This window comes from Crinia signifera, chromosome 2 (genome assembly GCF_055691185.1).
Source record: "Crinia signifera chromosome 2, ASM5569118v1, whole genome shotgun sequence".
Taxonomy (NCBI): domain Eukaryota; kingdom Metazoa; phylum Chordata; class Amphibia; order Anura; family Myobatrachidae; genus Crinia; species Crinia signifera.
Genome location: NC_139218.1, coordinates 218,259,058 through 218,283,374, shown reverse-complemented (window position 1 = coordinate 218,283,374; position 24,317 = coordinate 218,259,058). Strand labels below are relative to the sequence as shown.

Here is a 24,317-nt window from a genome sequence, read left to right as displayed (position 1 = left end):
TGACGCATGTGTTGGGGGCGGGCATCTGACATCGCCGGATGTCAGCTGCCCGCCCCCATACATGCTTTCACACGGACAAGTGTCCGTGAGGTCTATGGTTGCGGGAGCTGGTGGAGCGTGCGGCCCTGCCTTTGATGGTCGGCGACCATCGAATGCAGGGGGCTGCTCCAAGATGGTGGAGGCGTATCCCCCGCCATTTTCATGCGGATCGCCACATGTCCGCGTACGGACGGCCGTGGCGATCCGTATGGAAGGCGGGGATTCGCCTGCACGGTCGGAGCCGCATATGCGGCTCCGGCCGCACCAAGCAGAATAAGGGCCAAAATGACAGGGGGGGCACCATGATAAAAAAGGGTTTAGGTGAGGGAGGGGAGGTGTTAGTGGTGCCAGTGTACATGCTAAGAGAGCGGCAGAGAGAGGGTGGGAATGGGATTAAAAATAGGCCCTGGCATTTAAAGTACGCAGACCCACCATGGCGACAAAAGTGAAGGATGTAGTTGTGCACACGCTGAAGGTGTGCTCCGGACAGGGGGCGTGTCCTTGAGTGTAGTGTACAACACCATATACAACTTCTACACATTATGCACCAAAATACTAGACCCCATTATACTTGCCCCTTACACATGATGCCAAATGGAATGAGCCAAAATTCACATAATGCCACATGGATTGAGACAAAATTCAAATAATGCCACATGGATTGTGTCAAAATTCACATAATGCCACACGGATTGAGCCAAAATTTACATAATAACACACGGATTGAGCCAAATTTCACATAATGCCACACGGATTGAGCAAATTCACATAATGCCACACGGATTGAGTCAAAATTCACCCAATTATGCTACATAAGTGCTGCTTATCTACATGCTCATTGCCAAGGGTTCCATGCTCATTGCCAGAGGTTCCATGCTCGTTACCATGTGGGATTACATGCTCATTGCCAAGGGGGAATACATGCTCGCGGTAAATGGGGGACAGCCGCCGCCAGGCAGAAGTGATAGCCACTGACAGTGGCAGAGCCTGGCTGTAGTCAGAGCACTGCAGGTCCCGGCTATTTGAAATAATACCCCTTTCACACCAGAAAATGCATTCCCAGGTTGGCCCCTTTTACACCAGCCTAGTCCCTGCATTTTCTGGTGTGAGGGGGAGAGAAAACCCCCCCTTCCCCCCTTTTAACCAGTTATCTCATTTAACTGGCTATATCTTCGGAACCTACTGACCCATTTACATGAGACAAGTATCATATTAAATAACTTTTGAGTGGGCTTTGAATGATTTTGGTCCAGTGAAACTGGAACATTTGGTTCCAAAGTAATCTGCCCTCAAAGAACATAAACAGCCATGAAATTATATTACAAAAATAAAAAAATTGGTTTACACGCAATATCTCTAGAACCGATTGACCAATATGAGATCAACCAGAAGCTTCTGTGATGCCAGGGGGAACTGGCAGCCATTGGAACCAGGTGTGGGTCCCATATTATCCTATGGGGCAAAAACGTTACAGCTTAGCCAGGCGATATCTCCGGTTCCCAGGGGGCTAGAGACACGGGGCTGGGCTCGTTGGAAAGCCCTGGTCCTCAGATACAAAATGAAATGACAGGGGGGGCACGTGCCCAGGTGCCCTCCCCCTGAATCCGCCACTGTACAGCATTGCCGCTAATATACAGGATCAGAGAATCACATTAACTGTTCTATTGCAAATATCTGGAATGGTGTCACACATTAAAGATGTTGCGATTTTCTTATGTTATGATGTTAGGTTATTATATACATTGGGGGTTATTCGGGATAATTTGCATCCTTGCGAGTCAACCAGAACCCGTCTTGCGAATGGTGGTACGCTGGTCTACCATTCGCATGATATGTGAATGGATGTTTTACATAAACATCCTTTCGCAGCCTGTGGGGGAACACCCATATCATTTGATAGACGCCGACCATCGAATGATGTGGAACGTGCACCCAGATCTAAGGTTGCTCAGAGCAACCTTAGATGTGCGTGCAAATTCTGAGGGAAGAGAGTGGGCTGCCAGCCCCACATCATCGTCCCATTAGCATAGGAACGCACATGAAACACTGGGCGTTCCTACATGCTAATGGGCCGCCCCACCTACACCCCCCCACACACACACACACACACACAAGGATGGGTGCGTGCACCCAGCGAACAGTTTGTTCATCATGGCCGCACGCACCTGTGCAAACAACAAACATCAGCCCCATGCGGACAAACGCAGCCCTGCGAATGGATGCCACATGCACCTAAAAAACATATTTAAAATTTGCCCTTACCTTATACAAGACAATGCAAAAAATCTAATACATGCTCTGATCATCTCGCACATTGATTATTGCAATAGTCTCCTTATTGGCCTTCCCCAATACAGACTCTCACCACTACAGTCCATCATGAATGCAGCTGCGAGGCTAATCTTCCCAGCCAGACATTTATCATCTGCAAAGCTACTCTGTCAGTCACTTCACTGGTTACCTGTAGTCTACCGTATTCAATACAAAATTATTTTACTTCTACACTACACCAACATACATATCTTCTCTTATCTCAACATATCATCCAACACGACCTCTACGCTCCTCCCAAGATCTGCATCTCTCATCCACACTCATTACTCGCTCCCATTCCCGACTGCAGGACTTTCTTCGGGCTGCACCCACTCTGTGGAATGCCCTCCCAAGCACAATAAGACTCTCCTCCAGTCTCCAAACCTATAAGCGTTCCCTAAAAACTCATCTCTTCAGGCAAGCTTATCAAATTCCAGAACCAGTCATAGAACCTTGCATTCTGGTGGAATCGATGCAATAAACAATACAGTATCTATCCTTAAGTATCAATGCCTATTTCCCTATAGATTGTAAGCTTTCGAGCAGGGCCCTCCTACATTATGACTGTCTGTAAATACCCTGTTTGTTGTATCACTGTCTCCTTTGTAAAGCACAACAGAATATGCTGCGCTATATAAGAAACTGTTAATAAATAAATAAATAAATAAGGTCCATAGACTGTTATAATTAGGAATATGATACCATTGTGAATACAAGTAATTGGAAGACATTGGTGCTTATTTATCTTTTTTTCCACATAAAATTATAAAGAAACAACAATTTTTACATAAATATAAGAATTATTCCTCTGTTCTAACAAATTAAGAAAAAATAATTAGTGTTGCAGACCGCAGACCCCATTATTACTACTGTTTGATCCCTATGTACCAAATTGTGAAAAGCAGATTTGGCACTGGATTATGCCACTCTCAGATGGTGTAAAATGTGTTATGCCCATAGGTGTGCGCACAGGGGTGCACAGGCACCTCCTAATGACAGGCACAACCCCCCCCCCCTCCCACACACACACACGATTGCAGCACCTCCTAGCAGTCCACGAGGTAAGAGAGCAAACCCGATGAGAGCAGCTTACACCCGCCCGCAGTCCGCAGCCTACAGCCCAGATCACCCGCCCGCAGCCCTGCCAGCCAGCCAATTTCTAATTGAAACTAACACTCCCCCCGCACTGTCGGTGACTCACACATACCACCGCGGCATGCGCTGGGAGTAGGAGGGACAGTGTGTGTCACGATGTGACCTGCCCCTCCTGCTCCAGCGGCCTGCGTGATGTGACACCCTCATGCGCGCCGCGGAGTGGGACTGGTCAGTGGTGGTGCAGGGGGCGTGCGCACACCTGTTGACACACTCTCATCAGTTCTCCCGCTGCCCGCACCACACCTGGGTGGTGTACAGGCCCCAGCCTACTCGCCCAGCCCCAGGCTGCAGGGAGCAAGGAAGCCAGCAGGAGCAGTTTAGCTGAAATTTAAAAAGAGACAATCAGACAGTCAAAAGGAGACTGTCATTTATTATTTGGTGTTCGAATGGGTCTGATGTCACTTCGCACAGCTGGGGGCCAGCTCCAACAGGCCTGGCAGGCCTGCCCAGCTCAGGGCATCTTCGCTCGACCTGGCCAGACAACGATCGTGGAGGAGCCACTGCCACCCACACAGAACACCGTGCAGCACAACTACCACAGAGTGAGAAAGGGCATGCAACCTCTGGCATCTAGCATGAAACCCTGTAGCAACGAGCATGTAGGTAACCAGCACTTTTGTGGCATAATATGTAATGGGCATTTTAGTGTGTGGCATAATGTGTACTGGGCATTACAGTATTTGGTATAACATGTAATGGGCATTATGGCATGTGGTATAATATATAATGGGTGTGTGACATGTAATAGGCCTTCGGTGAACACTGTCCCTATTTTACAAAAATTTGGCCATTATAGTGTGTTGCATTATGTGGGATGGGCATTACTGTGTGCGGCATTATGTGTAATGGGGATGTGTATATTTTTGCAGCGCTCCTTCGGTGCGCACTATCCCTGTATTTACTATGTGGGGGGTAATGATTAATTCTGAAGTGCATATACATTAAATAAGTCACCTTCTATTCAGTTTGCAGTGATGCCCAATGGGCATTGATAGACACGCCCAGTAGGCGGTGATGGACATGCACCTCCAATGGTGCACCCCCTAAGAAAATGGGCTGCACACGCCTATGGTTATGCCCTCTCACTGGACAGAGATCTTATGATCGCACTCAGGCAGCCTCAGTCCAGCTATGCAATCTGACAGTGTACACATGCCCAGTGTCGCAAACTTCATTCACAAATGTGTAATAGGCTCCTCTGACGCAGCCAAAATGTAACTCTAAAGAAGGACAGTGATGTTATTTTGTTTAAAATTAAAAATGTTGTTGTGTTACGGTTGTTAATACAGATCTTTTGAAAAAATTAATGTTTATAATTAGAGATGTGCAGGCTCTGATTTACGCTGATTTACTCTGATTTTGAAGCAGGATCTTATTGGCTATCAACTGTGCACAACTGTTATGTGATTTGGGATAGCCAATAAGATCCTGGTGGGAAATCAGAGTAAATCAGAGTAAATCAGAACCTGCACATCTCTATTTAAAATAACAATTACAATTACAATACAATTAATAACAATTTTTTACATGAAGTAAACAATGCCTCATAGCAATCAGGGCAGCAGCTGAAACGTCTATGTTTACCTCCTGCCCAGCTTATCAACAAAATTAAAACATCCTTAAGAAAAGCTATTTTTGTAACTTTTTCATCTGGTGGTTGTTCCAAAAGCAGTGGGTGTGAAAGGAGGAGCGCGGAAATTCACTACAATAATTCAATGATAGTAAAAGCTTATGAAAGGTCACTGTTCTTGCTTTGAAATTGCCAACAACATGCTCTTGGCACAGTGCTGAATGACAAACATACACCCCCTGGGTGGATTAGCGGATAACATAACCCAAACAAAATGATATCTTGCCATGCGGGAGCAAAGGAAATGTCTCCTTAACAAGACAGGACTAACAGCTTCCTTTATTTCTTTCTAAGCTTAAACACATCCTTACCCCAATAAGAGCCCACCCTGATTAAAAAAAACAGACTTATCATTGCACATACAGTATAAACAATAATAGGAAGTGATTTATTGTATACTGTAAATATGAAAGTAAGTAGATATAAATAACGCAAAGGGCACATGCAAGTACCAACTGAATAGATTATAAACATATAGGGCAGGATGTTCGACGTTACGAGACACTATTACCCTAAAATAGCCATGAGCTACATTCCAACAAAACACATTCATAGAACAATAGAAGTATCTTCTCCAGCAGATGAGTTCAAGAGTCTTAATCCATCTATAAGTCCATTCTGTGCCCATCCAAAATGTTTACATTCTAGTTAACATACGTCACAAAATACAAAATTAAGGCAGGGAAATAAAACCTACAATCTGAACTGTCAATATTTGATTAATTTACAACAGTAATATACTTTTTATTTTTATTTTACAGGTTTTGCTTTTGTTTTGTTTTTTTTTTTATTTAAGGAGTGCAATTAATATGAGGCCTATTCTACTGCGTCCAGCTCAGAATGGCATCAGCGCCAAACCGTCTTGTACGAACAGTTGACAGACTTAAGAATAAGGAGGCACTGTCTACAAACTACATGATATTAGTGTATTGAATACAGTCGACCATGTTATAAACGGTGCCCTTCTACCAGACTGCCACATTGTAATGCATCTGGTGCACAGAGCACAAGTTAAAGAAGACAGTGGCAAGGCCTAGATCCCAGATTCATCTGAAGGCCTTAGGAAAGCTCCAAGACTGATGAAAGTAAGTTTGAAAGATATTTAGCTGGGTCAAAAAAATAAAAAGTAAGATAACACCTACTGTAAGTTTAGGATGAGATTGCGAATCTACAGCATGGAACTTAAAAAGTATCTAAACTCATTAAAAATAGAATAATTTACAAAGAGGAAGGTTAAGGAAGCAGCCTGTCAGCCAATAAACATACATACGTACATTAAGATGGCAGACTTGAGGATACATAGGTGGCTTGAAGTCTTTTTATATGTATCAATCAAATATTCATACAAAACTTTACCTGGATCAATAACTTTCGCCTGCAATTCTACTGTAGCTTCATCAATATAAACATAACCCTTCATTTTAAATCAGTGGTCCCCAACCTTGGTCAAGTACCCCTAACAGTTCACATCTTCAAGTCCCATGGCAAGTGCACAGGTGCACTCATTACTGCCTGTTACATAAAAAAAAAAAAAAAGGTGGATCTAATTATTTCACTTGGGATTCTGGAAAACGTGAAGTGTTTGTGGCACTTGAGGTTGGGAACCAGTGATCTAAATAGCTACTGTATGTATTTTCAATACATTTTATTATTATTATTATTATTATTATTATTATTATTATTACTATGATTATCATTATTCTATAATCATATCACTTGTTTTATCTAAATGTTGGTTAAGTTTGGTGCCCAAATTTTTTTTCTGAAAGGACATATAAAAAATGTAATGGCTTTCTGAAAGGGTGCATGTGCTCAGGTGTCAACATTGGCTCCAAAAACTGTAAAACTCATGTTGATAGTTTCATGTGTCAACCTTTTTACAATGTCAAACTAGCACATTTTGATATTGTGTCAATGTCAACCTAGTGCAGGTTGGTCTTTAGATAATATGGATGGCATGTCTACTTTTTGTCAATGTCTAATTGGTGCCTGTTGACCTATTGACTGTCTATCTAGACATTGTCTGTGAGCCATCCGGATACCTAACTGAAAAAACAAGGAATACATTATGTAGGAACAGCATGAATAATTACCAACTTTGATGCCGGAATGTCACTATAGCAAAACCAGGCTGAGAAGCAAAAGGGATTAAATTGTTTTATATTCCGTTAAAATACATATTTGTTATTTTTGTAATCCATGAAGCTGTACATAAAATTTCAGTAAAAAATATTTATGAGCAGTAATGCTGAAAACCAGAAATAAAAATTGCCATACTGTACATGCCAATGACCTACAGCTATTGGAGAAAGACACCTCTGGTATACGTTCTGTGTTTTAGAGTCCTGTATGCAAAAATGGATACTTGCTCTTGAGCTACAGTTTACAGTAGGATCTATTATAGAGACAAATAAACTGCTATTTCTCTGGATTAAGCAAACTCAAATAGTCACAGGTCATTTGATACATATTTAATGTAAAATTTACTTAAAACTTCAAAAACATTTAGGAATTTTAAAACAGCAATAATCTCCTGTAATATTCCCTGACAAAGAACAGACGGAATGGGATGAAAGGTGCACTCTGGTACTTCCGTCCTGAGACCTCTGTGATATCAGACACAGTACAATGACCACATCTGTTGTGCTAATTATTTACAGACAATGTCTGTTTCAGTCACACTGCATCCCGCATTAAATTCCATATTTGTAACTACTGACAAAATGCAACATAAAACACAAAATAAACACACATGTATACTGCATCCTGTCTAGTCATGCAATCTGACTTTGACCCATGAAGATAAACTGATAACCAATCGTTGCACAGCTTTTACATATACATATATGAATAAATGACCTTGCGGCATATATATATATATATATATATATATATATATATATATATAATATGTATGTATGCACTTTTCAAAAAAATTGATGCATAAATATGTTATATGGGTAAACATTTTGTATATACAGGTAATATATTCTCTAATATATAATATAATACATTATATTATACATTATTAAGTTATTGCGAAAAAAAGCTACAGAATTAAAATGATTGAGGACAAGGAGCAAAAATAAAATAATATCCAAGTATCACTCAATTTATTTTAGTAGAACTTTGCCCAGTATTCCATCAAATATTATAGTTTGCCCCAGCAATTATCATTGGCATGGCTTTATGTCTTATTGCCCTTCTGCTCCACAGGAGGTTTCTGTCCTCCCTGAGCTCGCCTTAGGACACCTGCATTACGGTTTGACAGGTGTACCGCCCCAGTCAAACTCCCCACATTCCAGGCTTACAAAATGACATTCAAGTGTATTTATCAGACCTACTCAACATTTAGCAATGAGTTCCTCAGTATGCACCCTGTGTCTACTAACACTCTTAACCAAAGAAAAGTTAGTGCCACATTTCTATTCTTTCCTATTGGAAGAGTAATAATTAATGCTCACTGGATTATTCCAAACTACAGTTGACATGTTCTTAGGCTTCAAGTGGTTGATCTGCTTCCTCTTATAAAGCAGCTATTATTAATGACTATTGGGCATTAATATATAACGATCTTTACATGTTACAAAGCTGAGTAATATCTGAATGTGTTTATGATGTACATTTGTCCAGTATATTATGCAGTCCCTTCTATTTTCATGTTGATAGTTTACAGAAAAAAATGAGCATAACAGTTCAGTACTACTCTTAAAAAGGATACCTAGGCCTTAAGCTGGGGACACATTAAGCAATATTTCTAAACGACATGCATGATAACGATATTGTTATCTTACCGTGCACATTGTCTAGTGTCTATGCACTATAGGCCTGATGGGTGTGGATTATTAGATAGACATCGTCTAGACAGTCAATAAGTCTACCCCAAAAGGTCGACAGAGTGAAAAGGCTAACCGGGTCAAAAGGTCAACAGGGTCAAAAGGTCAACAGAGTCAAAAGGTCAACAGGGTCAAAAAGTCAACATTGGAAAGGTCCACACGGTCAAAATGTCAACATAAAAACGGTAGACACATGAAAGGTACACATGGGTTTTTCAAAAAGTCAATGTCAACAACTATCCACATGGACCCCAATTAGTGCTGCGCTTGCCACGCTTCAGACCTACACAGGATTGTACAGAAGGCAAAAACTGTTCAATGTTCCTGAAATGTCAACATCATTTGCGAGGTGATATTGATTAGCAATCCATTCGCAAGTTAGCAAGGGACATTTTCTAGATGGTGGCTTCCTCCTTTCAGTCCACTGCGACTTCTCAGATTACATTACCAGGACTGAATCAGGCTCTGTATAGTTAACTATGCACATCCCCATTAAACCCCCCCCCCCCCCATGTCATCTGAACATGCAGTCATATCTGCGTACATCAACTGTTCAGCAGGGGGCCACCATTAGATTATTCCCCCAATATCAGCGGAAGAGCTTATTGAATAATGTGTAACCAATTTAACATTTCATTGGTTAATGATTGGCATCTCAGGGGGTATTCAATGTGCCACCACTATTTCCGACGGGGGAAATAGCGGCGACTCCCTATTCAATGCTGCCTTTAGCGACAGCATTGCAGGATCACGGCAGAACGGGCCTGACTTAAGAAGCTGTCAGACCCGTTCTGCCGATAAAGGCCATGGATTGTCACAATCCCCCGGCTGCCAATCCATGGCAGTTTTCATGGCCATGCCCCCATTGCGCCGACCGGCAGGCGGGACATTGCATCCCACCTATCGTTCAGCTGTCAAGCTGACCACAAACGAGCCAGGATCACATCTGTCAGCAGGGATCAACAGCCATGATCCTAGATTGAATACCCCCCTTAATAACAGAAATGCCTTTAACAAGTTGGTGGGTTGATTCTTACATACTCGGGTACAGTGCTTGTAATATTACTGGACTGCAAAGTTAAAAGGAATTTTTGTTCTTGCTGCAAATAATAAATTGTGTAACGCTGCATTTCTCCTGTTGCTTTATAACTGAACATTTGGCATTTAGCTGCCTTTTGTGTCATGAACTATCCTTTATCATGCGCTGTATCAGTCCTAACCACTTATCTGCCAGAAATGTTTAATAAACAATTTCTTCTTCAAGCAGAAGATTATAGTCTTACTATAAAAAAATGTATCATACTGTATGAAGTTCTTGAATGGTTCATGAAAACAGATTTCTGCATACATAAGTAAAATTAAAAAAGATTATTTCTGCTGACTGGCGTGAAAAAAAAAGAGATTCCAGCTGCATTTCTAAGTGGTCTGATTTAAATAACTGTAAAATATATTAAGCAGTCATCATGAACAAAGTGAATGCCCACCCATGTGGAATCTGTAGCCACAGCAATAGTACTCACCATGTAATGGGGAGCCAGATGGACTGCTGGACAGACCTGGCACAGGGCTGCACCGACCCCCTTGCTTTGAAGTCAGCTCCTGTTCAATCTCCTCCAAGCCTGCACTTTTCTGAAAGCGACTCATGCGGTTTACCACGCGGGGAGACATATGGGTGCGGACACATGGCTGACCACCATAGGGGTTTATTGGGAATACGTGGGAAGTGCCACGGAGAGTGCTCACCACCACCCATCGGCAGTCATGACTGAAACAAATGTCTTGCACCTAAGGATAAAAAAAATAATTATATTAAATAAAATAAATACAAATTCAGTAAACTTTTTGTACAATTAGATATATGCCCATATTCAATGCGGCTGGCAAGGGGGTTAAACTCTTTACCCCCCTCACTAGCAGGTCACCCTATTCTATGTTCTAGGGAAATCATCGCTGTCACATGACAGTGAGGATTCTCCCAAACAGCAAGGCTTGCGGCTAATGCAGGGAGCCCACTGCATTGAGCCATGGGTCTCACTGCTTCTGTGGCCGCATACGCCGATTCCCCCTCTCTCCAAAAACGGAGCGAGGGGGAATCTGCATATGCGGAGGGACAGGTGAATACTGACAGGGCGAGCTGTGACGGCGAGCACGCAGCCCTGCTCACTGTCATAGCTAGCCCCCGGCATTGAATATACCCCATATTCTACAGTCTTAACAAATGTCTTGCACATTTTACACAGTATTTGCAAATTGAAGCTAATAACTGGTATTTCTTTATTTTTCGTAGCACTTAATTGTTAATGTCATTTTTAAAATAAATGACAATCAATACGTGGTATGCCTGACTGAGAAGTAAAGAGATTCCTGAATATGCTACTGCCCATATTACACCACTGTATACTGCTGTGTCTCCTAATTCTCTCGTTACTCATTTTTCTCTACTTACTTAATCATTTATTTGTTTTTCTTATTACATTTTTATACTTACACCACTCATCAAGGTGCTTTAGAAATAATACTTCATTTTTTGTCGTTCTAATATTTGCCTTGGCTCTTTACCACCTCCAGTATATCTACTGTACTGTATACCATTGCTTATTAATGGTTGTATTTGATACTGTATATATACCAGCCAACTCCTTGTCAACCCTTCGGTTTTTATTATGCTTAATAAAAACAGATAGCACACAAAAAAATGACAATCAAAGTTGAATTATTCTTCATGGATCAGGGAAAATAGGCATGTCTAGCGCAAGAGGTGCGGCATTGTAACAAAACATTTATTTATTTGATATCTTAATCAATATATAAATAGAGATAAATGATTTCTGTATCTTTACTTTTGAGTCTACAAAAAAACTCTGATTGCAGTGACTTACAATGAGCATACAGTAGTCTGTTTAGGAAATACAATGAAATTAAAAAAGTTGTGAAAATTGTGCATCAGGCAGCTGCAGGGCCATCTTTCCCACTGGGCTGGGTGGGCTAGTGCCCAGGGGCCCCACAACCATAGGGGCCCCAAAGCAGCATAAGGTAGGGCAAAAACATATTAAAAATAAAATGTAGCTTACAGCAATTTACTTAGCGCTAGCCAGCATTGGCCGGCATCCATCCTACCTCTGTCATGCAATTGAGTCCTGGTTGTGTAGGTAGGGGCCCCACTGTACTACTTTGCCCAGGGGCCCATAATACTGTTAAGATGGTCCTGGGCAGCAATGTCACTGGGAATTCCATCATCAAGCTCCTGTATTGCCCACTTTACTGGGGAAGGGGTTTCTGAGACATCATGGTGGAGTGGGTAAGTTTGGTGTGATGTATAGCACAGCCAGGTACATCAAAAGTAGGGTGCTGTGGGTACAGCTGTCTCCGGCTCAGCCTCTGGAAGGCTCACTTTGCCAACTGCAAACCCCTACCCCCCCCCCCCCTGACTGCCTCCGCTGCACTGCGCTCAGCGTGCTGAACAAAGCAGAACCCAGTGCGCAGGCTTATTCAACCCAGGACACCGGCGGCCAATTAAAATGCTGAACCGGCTTTTGAGCCAATCAGAGCTTGTGTGCCGGCAGCCAATCAGAGCCGCTGCTGGTACGCGAGCTCTTATTGGCTCACCAGCCAGTACTGCATTTTAATTGGCCGCTGGCATCCTGAATTGAAGAAGCCTGCACTCCGGGCTGCAGCTCAGCATAAGAGGAGATTGGGGAGCAGGAGCCGTGTTCCGGTAAGTGAGGTGGGGTGGCCTGGCGTCCGGACTAGAAATGCGTCCCGGGCCCCAAAATTCCTGATGGCAGCCCTGAGCAGAGTAGTCTCATTTTGGCACATGATACATTTTTCAACTTTATAATATACCTGTACTTGAAGAGATAGTTTCCATTAGATCAGTAATACATCTCTTAGAGCCATCATCTGATCCTTCCTACTTTATAGACAGATTGGTTTTGTAAACATGTTATTTAAGGTGGGAATAGTACTTAGATGAAATGTCGGTAACTGTGTATTATCAGGGCGCCCGTTACGTAGTTTACATATTGGTGTATTCAGAATACCAATACAGCACTATGCTGGCTACATAAACTAAGTAAGTGGCTCTGGAGCCCTAAAAATACACAATGCTTAACATCTCCACTATCCACGTCATACCCCCAGAGCCAATCAGCTCCTACCTGCCATGTCACAGATTGTGTTTGAACAATGTCAGCCAGGAGCTGACACCCCTTGCCGTGTATATGGTTTTGTCCATTTCAGAAGGAATTTACCTTTGCGAGTGAACCAGAATAAGGGCCATACACTGAATTTGAGAAAGGCCGATTTTCCAAAGAAAGGGTTTTTTGAGCTTCTATCATTAGCAAAGGTTTGCACTGGGGATAATCAATATTGATAACCTCTTGCAATTGTCCTCATAGTCCACCTTGGGCATGGCAGCTGTACACCATATAACAAGCTGTGTAAAGGATAGATTTTATTGCCTCTAGATAAAGCTACAGTATCTCAGTATAGCATTAGCCAACTCCGGCAATAGGGCACCAGCAAGGCATGTTACTGCACATGCTCGGTCAATAGACTTTCATACTGTATCTCACACTATAACAGGCCCAAATCTATGGGGGCTGCTATTGCTAATGGAAACAGGGGACCAGTTATCTCTGATATCTGTAGCAGAACCTCTGTCATACATCTTCAGGTGCTTACATTTTGTGGATACAGATGGAGGGCCAGGGCTTGCCAGAATGCTTCCACTGCCGAGAGGGCACTCCATCTGACTGGGAGGCGCAAGTGTCAGACACGCACACGCTTCCCAATTTCCGGGTGGTGGGGGATGCGACCCCTGCCTGTCTCCACTTCAGGACAGGGTTGGGGGGGGGGACAGGGGAGGTGGGGCTGAGCGGCGGGGAACTCCGTTGTAAAGGACGCGTGCGTGCATCCCCTTCTGGCGGCTGGCGGTTGGCGATCTGACCGCCAGACTCCCATTGCATGGAGTGCGCTCCATTTGTAAGTAAGTTCTCAAGGGATTTTCTGCTAAATTAGTTTTAATAAATATGCCTCAAAGTTTTTAAAGGAAATAGCACCCTATTGCTATAAAACATTACAAAGTATGATCTTTTTTAGTTTGCAAAATAACTAAACAAAATGTATACTGCCAATCCTCAGCCCTGTATGTCTCTATTTATGTTTTAAAGTAACTGCCAACAAATTGGCCATGTGAGCAGTAATCATCAAGTCCTGTATTCCGGACATGTCTGTTTGCAAATGTGGATGGTAAGTCCCTCAATATTATTGTTCCAACGTCACAGCACTAAAAATAGCTTTTTTTAATGAAGTTTGTATACCACACTACTGGGCTTTGATTTAATAAGCGTCCCGCTTGCCTAGAAATGTGTGTGTGTGTGTGTGTGTGTGTGTGTATATCTATATAAAATAAATATTTTAATACAATTTAATAAAGTCTGCTTGTTAAATACTTGGGAAGTCTGACAAGTGCCATCTTTCCTGTGATATATATATATATATATATATATACATACACACTGTGTATATAGCAACACTTACCTCCCTTATTGTGGAAGGAAAAGAACCAGCACTCACGCTTTTGGTGTATATAGTGGTGTATAAGTCAGGACATATTTAAGCATGTATCGGCTGACCGACCAGCAGTTTCAACTGGCAGCTTCCCAGTTTTCGTCACTTGAAACGACTGTTGGGTTTGCCACTACACGCTTAAACATGTCCTGACTTTGAATACATACCACTTTATACACGAAAACCTTGAGTGCTGGTTCTTTTCCTTCCCCAACAAATGGAGGTAAGTGTTGCTGTTTATCTGTTATTTGGACCCTGCAGTGCATTCTTATATGCATATTTTGAGTGCCATATTGTAACCTATACTAATATATATATATATATATATATATATATATATATATATATATATAGCTATCTTGATTTAGAAAAAAACACAGTCTGTTGTATTGAGACTCACACTTTCTTAGCGACAAACAGAGGATCTTTATGCCAATAGACTCTACTTTGTATAATTGGACAGATGCCTTAAGGTGATTGGATCAAATTCCATTATATAGAATGGGGTCCTATAGGACATATAATAGATTCACCTCCTATAGACTTTAAAGGACAACAAGCCTCCAATTATGTATCAAGACAGTTCTTCCGATTTGTAAACCATTTGGAAAAGATACAGCTATAGAAGCGTTCGCTGTCTGAATCCTGTGTGTGCCCTTTGGAGTCCAGCCAGCAAGTGCCACTTGCTGGCTGGACTCCAAAGAACACACACACAGGAGTCCAATCAATGAGATGAGATTGGAGGTGTTCGTTAAAGCTGCCCTGCCCTATCAAAAACACATCAGTTTTGAGTTTGCTATTCTCAAGAAGCATTGCCTGATGTGAACCATGCCTTACACAAAAGAGCTCTCAGAAGACCTATGATTAAGAATTGTTGACTTGCATAAAAATGGAAAAGGTTACAAAAGTATCTAAAAGCCTTGATGTTCATCAGTCCAAGGTAAGACAAAGTGGGGGAAATTTACTAAGAATACGAATACAACTCAGTCTTCTTAATACGAATACATACGACTACCATTGGTCGTATTTTTCTTGTAATACGAATCGTAAATAGGGCAGATTTACTAATCTGCTGTATTTACTGATTCGTATTTGCCACTAAATACAAATACGAGTCGGCAGCCTGCACAAAAAAGTCAGATCTGTGCAGGCTGCAGTGTATAAAGAATAGAATAGATAAATAATTTGAAAAACCGGTGTGGAGTCCGACCCCCCGTCTCGTCCCCCCCTTCCACGTCCATAACCAGCCCCGGGCTCAAACAGCCTGTCCTGGTTTAAAAAAATGATGGGGCAAACAAAATAGGGGTGCCCTGGATTTTTTTAAAACCAGCACCAAGCTCAATGGTCAGAGGCGTAGCTACCGTAAGGCAGCCACCGCGGCTGCTTGGGGGAGCAAGCGCCAGCGGGGCGCCCCCGGTGCCCGGGCACTCTGGTCAGACCCCGACCCCCCCTTACCCCTCCGCATGCTGCCGCCACCGCATTCAGTCCGGCACCGCAGATAGCCTCCGGGCTCCGTCTCCTGCAGTAATGAAAAATGACACGACAAAATGGCTGCCCCTAATAGCAGACAGTTTTTAAGGATGCTAGAGGAGGCCGCCGCCTCCTCTAACATCCCTAAAAAAACTGTCTGCTGTACGGGGGTGGCCATTTTGTCGTGTAATTTTTCATTACTGCAGGAGACGGAGCCCGGAGGCTATCTGCGGTGCCGGACTGAATGCGGGGCCGGCGGCGGCATGCGGAGGGGTAAGGTAATTTTTTGGCGGGGGGGCGCCACAATATTAGTTACGCCTCTGTCAATGGTGCTGGTTTTATGGGAACAAAATGAATAGGGGTCCCCCCCCCCCCGTATTTCGAGAACCAGAACCGGGTCCAACCAACTAGCAGGGTAATGCCAAAGCCGGGGGTAAACTTTTTATACTATAACTGAGACAGCTGCATTACTATTATCATATTCTTTGTAAATCTCATTATTGGACTATAACAGATGGAGCAGACTCTATTGTCAGCCGGTGAGTGGACTAAGTGGTCGCAGCCAGAGAGCTCACCAATTGGAGGCTTAGCAGTTCTGATAAAATAGGCTTTTGAGACCATCTGTAAGGCTATCTGTAAGTGCACACTCCATGGTGATGAAGCCCAAAACTTGGGTCCTGGCATACCCTGTTTTTACCCTTACAGACACTAACGCACCCGACACTGCCAGTGGAACCCAAGTGTTATAATATGTGGGCTGTACCATTCTTCTTCCAGTGGTGGTGTTATCCCAGTGATCGTGCACCCTCCCTGGAACTGGCCCTCACTGGGGAGAACACAGTGCCCCACATGTAAAGGTTGGTGCAGCTTTGTGGTACAATAGAACATTTCCTGTTTAACATCTGGTTTCTATGTTATGTAAAATATGTAATGAACTAGCGGGTCCGGTATGATATGCCGCCTCAATGCTGACAAGGGGGGACATGGATTGCCCTACCTTGCGGGCTCACTGCATTCGCCACGCAGTGGGACCGGTGCCTCGATACGCTCGGCACACTATTTTAGTCTCCTTCTATGGGTGTCGTGGACACCCATAGAGGGACAAAGTTCCGGCTTTGTGGCGGTCGGGATTCCGGCAGTGGTATTTCGACCGCCGGCATATTGACCGCATCCCGAACTAGCTTTTGTTTATTTCTGCTTCAACATTACTTCTTTTAAAATACACAATTGTAAGTGTAATACGAAACGGTTAAAGACATAGTGAGTCCTAACTCGAAGTGGTAATAAACTTATGGTTTCAGGAGTAGTGCTGCCTCTACAATTTCATTGCACCAGCCATGGTGCTACCACCACCATGAACCCAATACTTGCAGGATCACTTTCCCCTACAAGTTATGACATCACGGTGAGATTTGACAATAGATTTTAACTATATAGTCAAAAGCGCATGCAGATCACATGCAGGTTGCACAAGTTCTCTACCTTGTGATCCCGATGCGCGCTCCCGTGAAAGCACAAATCGAAACCCAGATAGACAGGGCAGCAGGGCCGGTGCAAGGCACCGGAGCGCTCCAGGCAAGGGGGGGTGGGGCGCCCCGGTGCCTACGGGGGGGGGGGTACCTGCGGCGCTGTGTGATCTGGCGGCGGGGTCTCGCCCCTGAATCTCAGCCAATCAGCATGCGGAATGTTTTCAAACCCAGCAGCGCTTCCCGCGCCGCCGCCTGGCTGCCGGCTAGCGCGTATCACTGCAGGGACCCTGCCGCCAGATCACACAGTGCCGCAGGTACCCGGCACGGACACCCCTGCAGCCTCCATGCGAGAGGCGAGGGGCGAAGTGCCGCCCTCCAGTGGCTGGTGCCCTAGGCAAATGCCTAGATTTGCCTAGTGGTGGCGCCGGCCCTGCAGGGCAGCAATGACAATATAGTGCAAATCTAATGCAGATTGTATGAATTGTATGTACAAAGATAGCAAAGATTGCATAGCATTCGAATCTTAAGTCAAATAGCAAGGTAATCTCACCGTGTGTTCACACCATAAAAGGGAAACCAAATGGAGTAGAGCACTACTGAAAGGTTGTAGCCAACATCTTGATGCTTACATGCTTCTACTGCTGCTTATAGGTCCTCCTGTGGCTGCACTGGTAGGAAATATCAGTAATTATGGCTTTAGGATTGAATGCTGCCAACTCCCCTACTTGGCCATATTTCAGCTCAGACGCTTCACCTTTCCGTTCAGCAGCAGGCCCGGTCACCCCAACCTCGCTGGGATGAGTGCTACACTAGCTTCACCTGACAGTAAAGGCTGTTGAGATTTGTGGTGGAATAAAATGGACCATCAGCTTTTTCTAAAGGGGCTGCAGAAGGCTATAAGATTTTACTATATTTCAATCTCTTCCTCCCCATATGTTCCCACTGCTATAACTTGCTCTCTGCTTCCCCAAAATTAATATTGTTGAATTCCTCTTCATGCTGCCCACATTTGTGTTGTACCTATGGTTTAACATTCTGCTTGCTCCGTCTGCCATCCTAGAATACTAATTCCTAAAGGAATTCTGTAGTGTTTTCACTTGTCCTATGCTGATACTGCCATCTACTGCCTCACTGTTCCTTTATCTGTAATTCCCCACTGCATGTTACACTTCTGGGAATAGCATATCCTGCCCACTGTAACCTATGTAGTATACCCTAGAAGGCTGCTTTGGCTGGTGGTGCTCTGGCTAAAAAAGAAAATACATGGTCCTGATGAACTGAAATGTGTGCTGGGATGGGGATTGAGAATGCTGCTACTGACAGGTGAGACGTGCGTGTCTCTATGTAGGGTGGCTGCAGACCCAGTCCGAGCACCTTCAACAAGCCCTGACCTGGACAATTAGTACCTGCCCACCCCCTTCTCTGCGCCCCTGCATTCTACTGGTCATCACTGAAGGAAAAACACGTTAAAAAAAGTCTGCAGATTAACAGAAAACATCAAAGCAATGTAACTGAAATGTGGACAAGTTTTCATGGTCAGATGAAAGAGAAATGTATCTTTTTGGCCATAATTCAAGACACTATGGGGTAGATGTATGAAGCAATGATAAGGGAGGAAAGTGATAAAGTGGTTGGTACTTTATCACCGGCCGATCAGCTCCTAACTGTTAAGTTAAAGGCTGGGTTTAAGAAGGGACAGTTAGAAGCTGATTGGCTGGTGATAAAGTGCCAGCAACTTTATCACTTCTCCTCCCATATCACAGCTTCATACATCTACCCCGATATGTAGTGCAAATGTAACACTGCTCATTTTTCATAAACACCACCTCAACCGTGAAGTATAGGAGTACGGACATGCTTTCCCTCAGTAGGGCATCATGTTAGAATTGGAGGAAATAAGGAATGGCTAATTCAGTCTGCTAGAAAACTCAAGCTTCTAAGAAAGTTGATCTTCACAGGACAATGATCTCAAGCATAAGGTCAAAGCAACACTTTCAATTGTTGAAGAATTGGTTGAAAATTATACAGCGGCTAAGTCAAAGTCCAGATCTAAATCCAACTGAGAATGTGTGGCACTATTTGTAATTTGCAGTTATCCAACCAACAAGAACTACAACCTGGAACAAATCTGCAAGGAAGAGGGGGCAAATAGGACTATTTATGAAATAGATAAAATCAATATTTTTACTACCTACCAAAATACTGTATATACAAACGGTACCAGTCGCGACCCTGAAAATTATAAATATCACAGGACTATTTTTTTTAACTGCTCTTGCTGGGACAGTTACTCCATTAACAACGTGTCACACTAAACGCAATTAGTAAAGTGATCATGTAAGCTGTAAATTTACCATTCTGCCCCATATGCCCCACTGTGCACATGTGGTTCAATGGAAAAATTAAGCTACCAGATATCCAAAGAGCCTTCTATGGAAAAAAAGCAATGTTGTAGCCTATATGCTATAGATTCTAACACCATATCAATATAGTGATAACTATCAGGTAGACAAGCTCTGCAAAGAGAACACCTTAGTTACAGTATATCCCGTTCTCACTGCTAGGCAAATTCCCGGGTCTAGCATTCCGACCCGGTAATTTGCCTTCTAACATGGTTTTTTTTTTTTTTTTCAGTGTGAATGGTTCAACCCGTGTCGAAATTCCCAGTCCTCCAACCCTGATTTTTATCTGGGTTGGAGACCTGGGTATTTAGACATTTGTTGACCCATTCACATTGCAAAAAAACTTGTGTTAAAAGGCAAACTACCCGGTAGAACCTGCTTCACCCAGTACTTTGCCTTAGCATCAGCAGCATGTTATAGATAAGTGCACAGCAGCACAGATAATAAGACCCTGTGTGTTCAAATGTTTCTGTCTCTCTCGCCTGTCAGCGGTTCCCACAAATGGGAATAATGAGAGACATCAGCAAGGACTACTGAGTAGCTACAACAAATCACAGTGCTTACGGAAAATCACTTTCCTTGCAAAGAAACGTCTTAGTTGGACCCCAGGCAGAATCTGAAGAATCCAGGATAGATAGAAGTACAATGCAGGGAAGCAGGACATTTATGACTGAAACATCAGTTTCCTATAGAATGTGGGAGGATAGGCAACTATGATCATGGTTATAGGGATGTAAAGCATAACAGGCCCCTTAAACTAGATTTGTTACAACATGGAGCTAAAGAGATGCTTCTATGACAGAGTGATATTTCAGGGTTGCCGACTTATAAATGCTCCTCTCCGGGAGAAGCCCGGAGAGGAGACTTTCCTTACCCGATCGGGGGGCGGGGCTTGACTGTGACGTCATTAAGCCCCGCCCCCATTACGGGAAACAGGAAAAATGGCTGATCTCTATGGAGGGGGCGGGGCTAAAATGACGCGATTGTGCCATTTTAGCCCCGCCCCCTCCTCTGAGACCCGCGGATTGCGGCATTTAAATGCCGCGATTCGGGGGACTCAGGGGGGTCCCCCAGATTCCGGGAGGATTGCCCACCCTTCCGGGGGGCCGGGAGGAGGACCCGATTTTCGGGAGACTCCCGGGAATTCCGGGAGGGTCGGCAACCCTGTGATATTTTAGTAAATTTAAATGAAATCTGGGCCTTGCTATCAAGGAGAAATGTGCTGTGTATATTTGTAACATACAGTATAGCAAAATATAATTCTCAAACTTTTTTTGTGCTGGATATGCCAAGAGTAAGCAAAACTATATACAAACATACCACTAAATTACACACTGTCCTCCTTGGTGACCTTACTTACCAAACAGATCAAGACACTTATAAACTGTTAGTCTAATATTAACACTGATCACTTGAACAACCAATATAAAGGTAACAATGTCTCACAGAAACTTCAGTCGAAATAACTAAGTGCTGGGAATACGATGTAAACTTAATGAAAGATCCTGGGCCTGGAGAGGGTGGCATGGATGGAAGTAATATTATTAAAACCAAAACTAAACTCTATACAATACTTGAAAAACATGTTTCACATAAAAGGAAAGTTAGCATTGTATTACAAATGGTACAATAAGCATTTATTTATGGATTTAACCACTGATGAATCCACAGGAATGAACATTTCAAACTTAATATGTAACATATTCCTAATGCTGCACAAGAGGAATGTGTACATAACACTTAGAATCTGATAAATTAGCTGTTTACACAAACCTCTTGTGTAACCTTGTATGCATGAATCCCTGGAGCAGTTATATATGCACAGGCCAAATATGGAATAAGTACACAAGGGAACCCAGCTGTTTAGAGGGGTGCAGGATAAGGTTCATGTCTACTGAGCAGTGATACAGTATTTCAAGGAAAATATTTTAGCGTTACCACATTTTGCAATTAACATTCCCACTCAAACATCCTGATTTAGGTGAAACAGTCCTGATTCGAGGCAACTAAATTACTGGAGTGAGTCAGCTTCTGTGTTCACCTACCACGTATCATTCAACACAGTGCATACTGCATGTCCTGCTGTCCAACTTAAAGGGCCAGATGTAATAGAGTTTGGTGGCCGTTTGGGATGCCACACAAGGGCAATTTTTTAAAAGGGGCATTCATTTACAATGCATGTTTTTTCCTTGTAAATGATTGCCCCTTTAAAGAACATCCAAATGCAGCTGGCATCCCGCAGGGGCACCACACATGGATGCTATTACATTTTCTGACACCTCCTGCTTAAAACCCAAAAAGAAAGAAGGATCAAGAGGTCCCACTTTCACGGTCTGTATTCATACTAAAAAACAAGATCAAGCAAGCTTTTGCCCTTCCACCCCTCTGTGATGAATTGCAGCAAACCTCATGTCATGAAGTCACCACAAATTTGACATACCTCCCATCATGGGGACGGGACACAACCACACAATAAAAAGGGGGCATGGCTTTGAGGGGAAGACTCTCCCACAAGCCATGTCTCCCGCTGTAATTATTATGGGGCATGGCCAGCACTCTGTAAGTTACTGACCATACTCCCTGTCTCTCTGTCTCTGTGAATAGATGCTGTGCGCAACTGCCTTTCATCACGGGACAATACTGCCCATAGGTGACACAATGAAACACTAACACAAAAAAAAACACGTGACTCTCCCACGAAAATCTGGATAGTTGGGAGGTATGCAATTAGCGGGTTAATATTTTTTACAAATATGTCCCCAAAATCGATCATTTGTTTTATCAGCATATTATGAAATTAACAACTAGTTAAACCTGATTCAGCATAATTTTTATTTATAAAAATGTCTTCTTTATTAAAGCATGGATCAAATCTAAAAAAAAAAGTAAAATTTTACATGTATGACAATAGTAATATATGAAATGCAAACAACATTAGTATCACATACAGATAAAATAGGTAATATAAGTAAAGAATCATTACCAATGAAGTAATAAACACACCAAATAATTACCCATAATACCTCCCAACATGACCCTCTCCAGGAGGGACACAATGCTCTGTTTCTGGACTTCCCTCTTAATGTATGATTGCCATCACCTGTGGTAAAACACCTTACTTGTCCATTAGCCTGTTTAAAACAGGTGATGGCAAACATAAATTAAGAGGGAAGTCCAGAAACAGAGCATTGTGTCCCTCCTGGAGAGGGTCACGTTGGGAGGTATAAGTGTTACTCCCAGCTAACCCATTCAATAAAATGTAGTATATATATATATATATATATATAATGCTTTTACATACATCATTTAGAAGTGGGGAGAGATTCTAAGTTTTGCCCATGACAGCTGTACAGGAGAGGAAGAGAGCAAGGAGCAGCACTTGTAGTCAGGGAAGGGAAGAAAAGCCATAGTTTCCCTGACCACCGTGAGCTTGGGCAACAATAATCCTGCCTTCCTACAGGACCATGAATCTTTGAAAGCCCAGCTGGGCATGGTTGCATCTTAATTGTCTTCTGTGGTGTATAATGTTGTTGTCACTATGAGCAAACACTGTTGTATATGAGAAGTCAGTAAATATAATGATATGGTTTGAACAGTGTGCCAGGTGTAATGCTAAAATGCAGATTTACCAAAATGACTTATAGTATGCCAGAATTTTCTAATGGAAAAGAGAGAAAGGCCTCTATTTGACATGTCTGCAATTCCTTTTGCTGGGGCTTTGGCAAGGGTTTCCTCATGTCTACAGAGCAAATGAACGATTATTGGAACCAATGAAAAACAGGAGTCTGTGCTTTGGAACGCAACAATTACAAACACTTGTTATTTCATGTTATATTCAACTGGTATGTTCAGAAATATCTATAGTTATATGGTGATATGTGTAGCAAACTGTAAAAATATGACTAATATGTTTTCTTATGTCTCACAGAGGTGCTGTAGGAAACAAGGCATATTTTCTCTTTGAGCTATGACTGGAGTCTGTTATGTGACAACTGATAAGATCAGCTAAATTCAGCAAATGTGGCATGCGTGTGTTTCTCTATGTGCTGAAAAGTTTGATATCTCTGTGACTTAGTAAATATGAACTTGCTAGTTTGCTCAGGTCCTAGTGATAAGGATTGCTTTAATGTTTTACCTCTACCTGTCAGCAGCACATGGCAGTGTATATTTTATCTTATTTTATATTTGCTAATGCTTTCAGGGGTCAGTTATAGCCACAAGTTTTTCTTGGTCCAAAACAAGCAAAAAGTCATAAGTAGATGTGAGATAATAGACAGTTTTGGGCATGAGCCCTGGAGTGCTGTCATCATCACGTATTTGCTCTGTGTCCAGATAATGTTAGGTGCTGGCTCATTTTTGGCTGTGTGTTTATATAAGAAGATCAAAAAGAATTGTAAAGCAAATGACCAGTAACCCACTTTTATCTATGACC

At 42.8% G+C, this 24,317-nt stretch overlaps 1 protein-coding gene across 4 annotated transcripts in view; it reads right to left on the bottom strand.

Annotated features, from left to right (window-relative positions):
• BCAS3 (BCAS3 microtubule associated cell migration factor) overlaps window positions 1-24,317 on the bottom strand; it is a 1,098,472-nt gene that overhangs the window by 694,240 nt on the left and 379,915 nt on the right. For all 4 annotated transcript variants that reach the window (XM_083173740.1, XM_083173742.1, XM_083173743.1 and 1 more), the window contains exon 15: window positions 10,494-10,758. In XM_083173740.1, coding sequence (XP_083029866.1) covers window positions 10,494-10,758 — 265 coding nt within the window. The remainder of the gene's footprint in view (window positions 1-10,493; window positions 10,759-24,317) is intronic.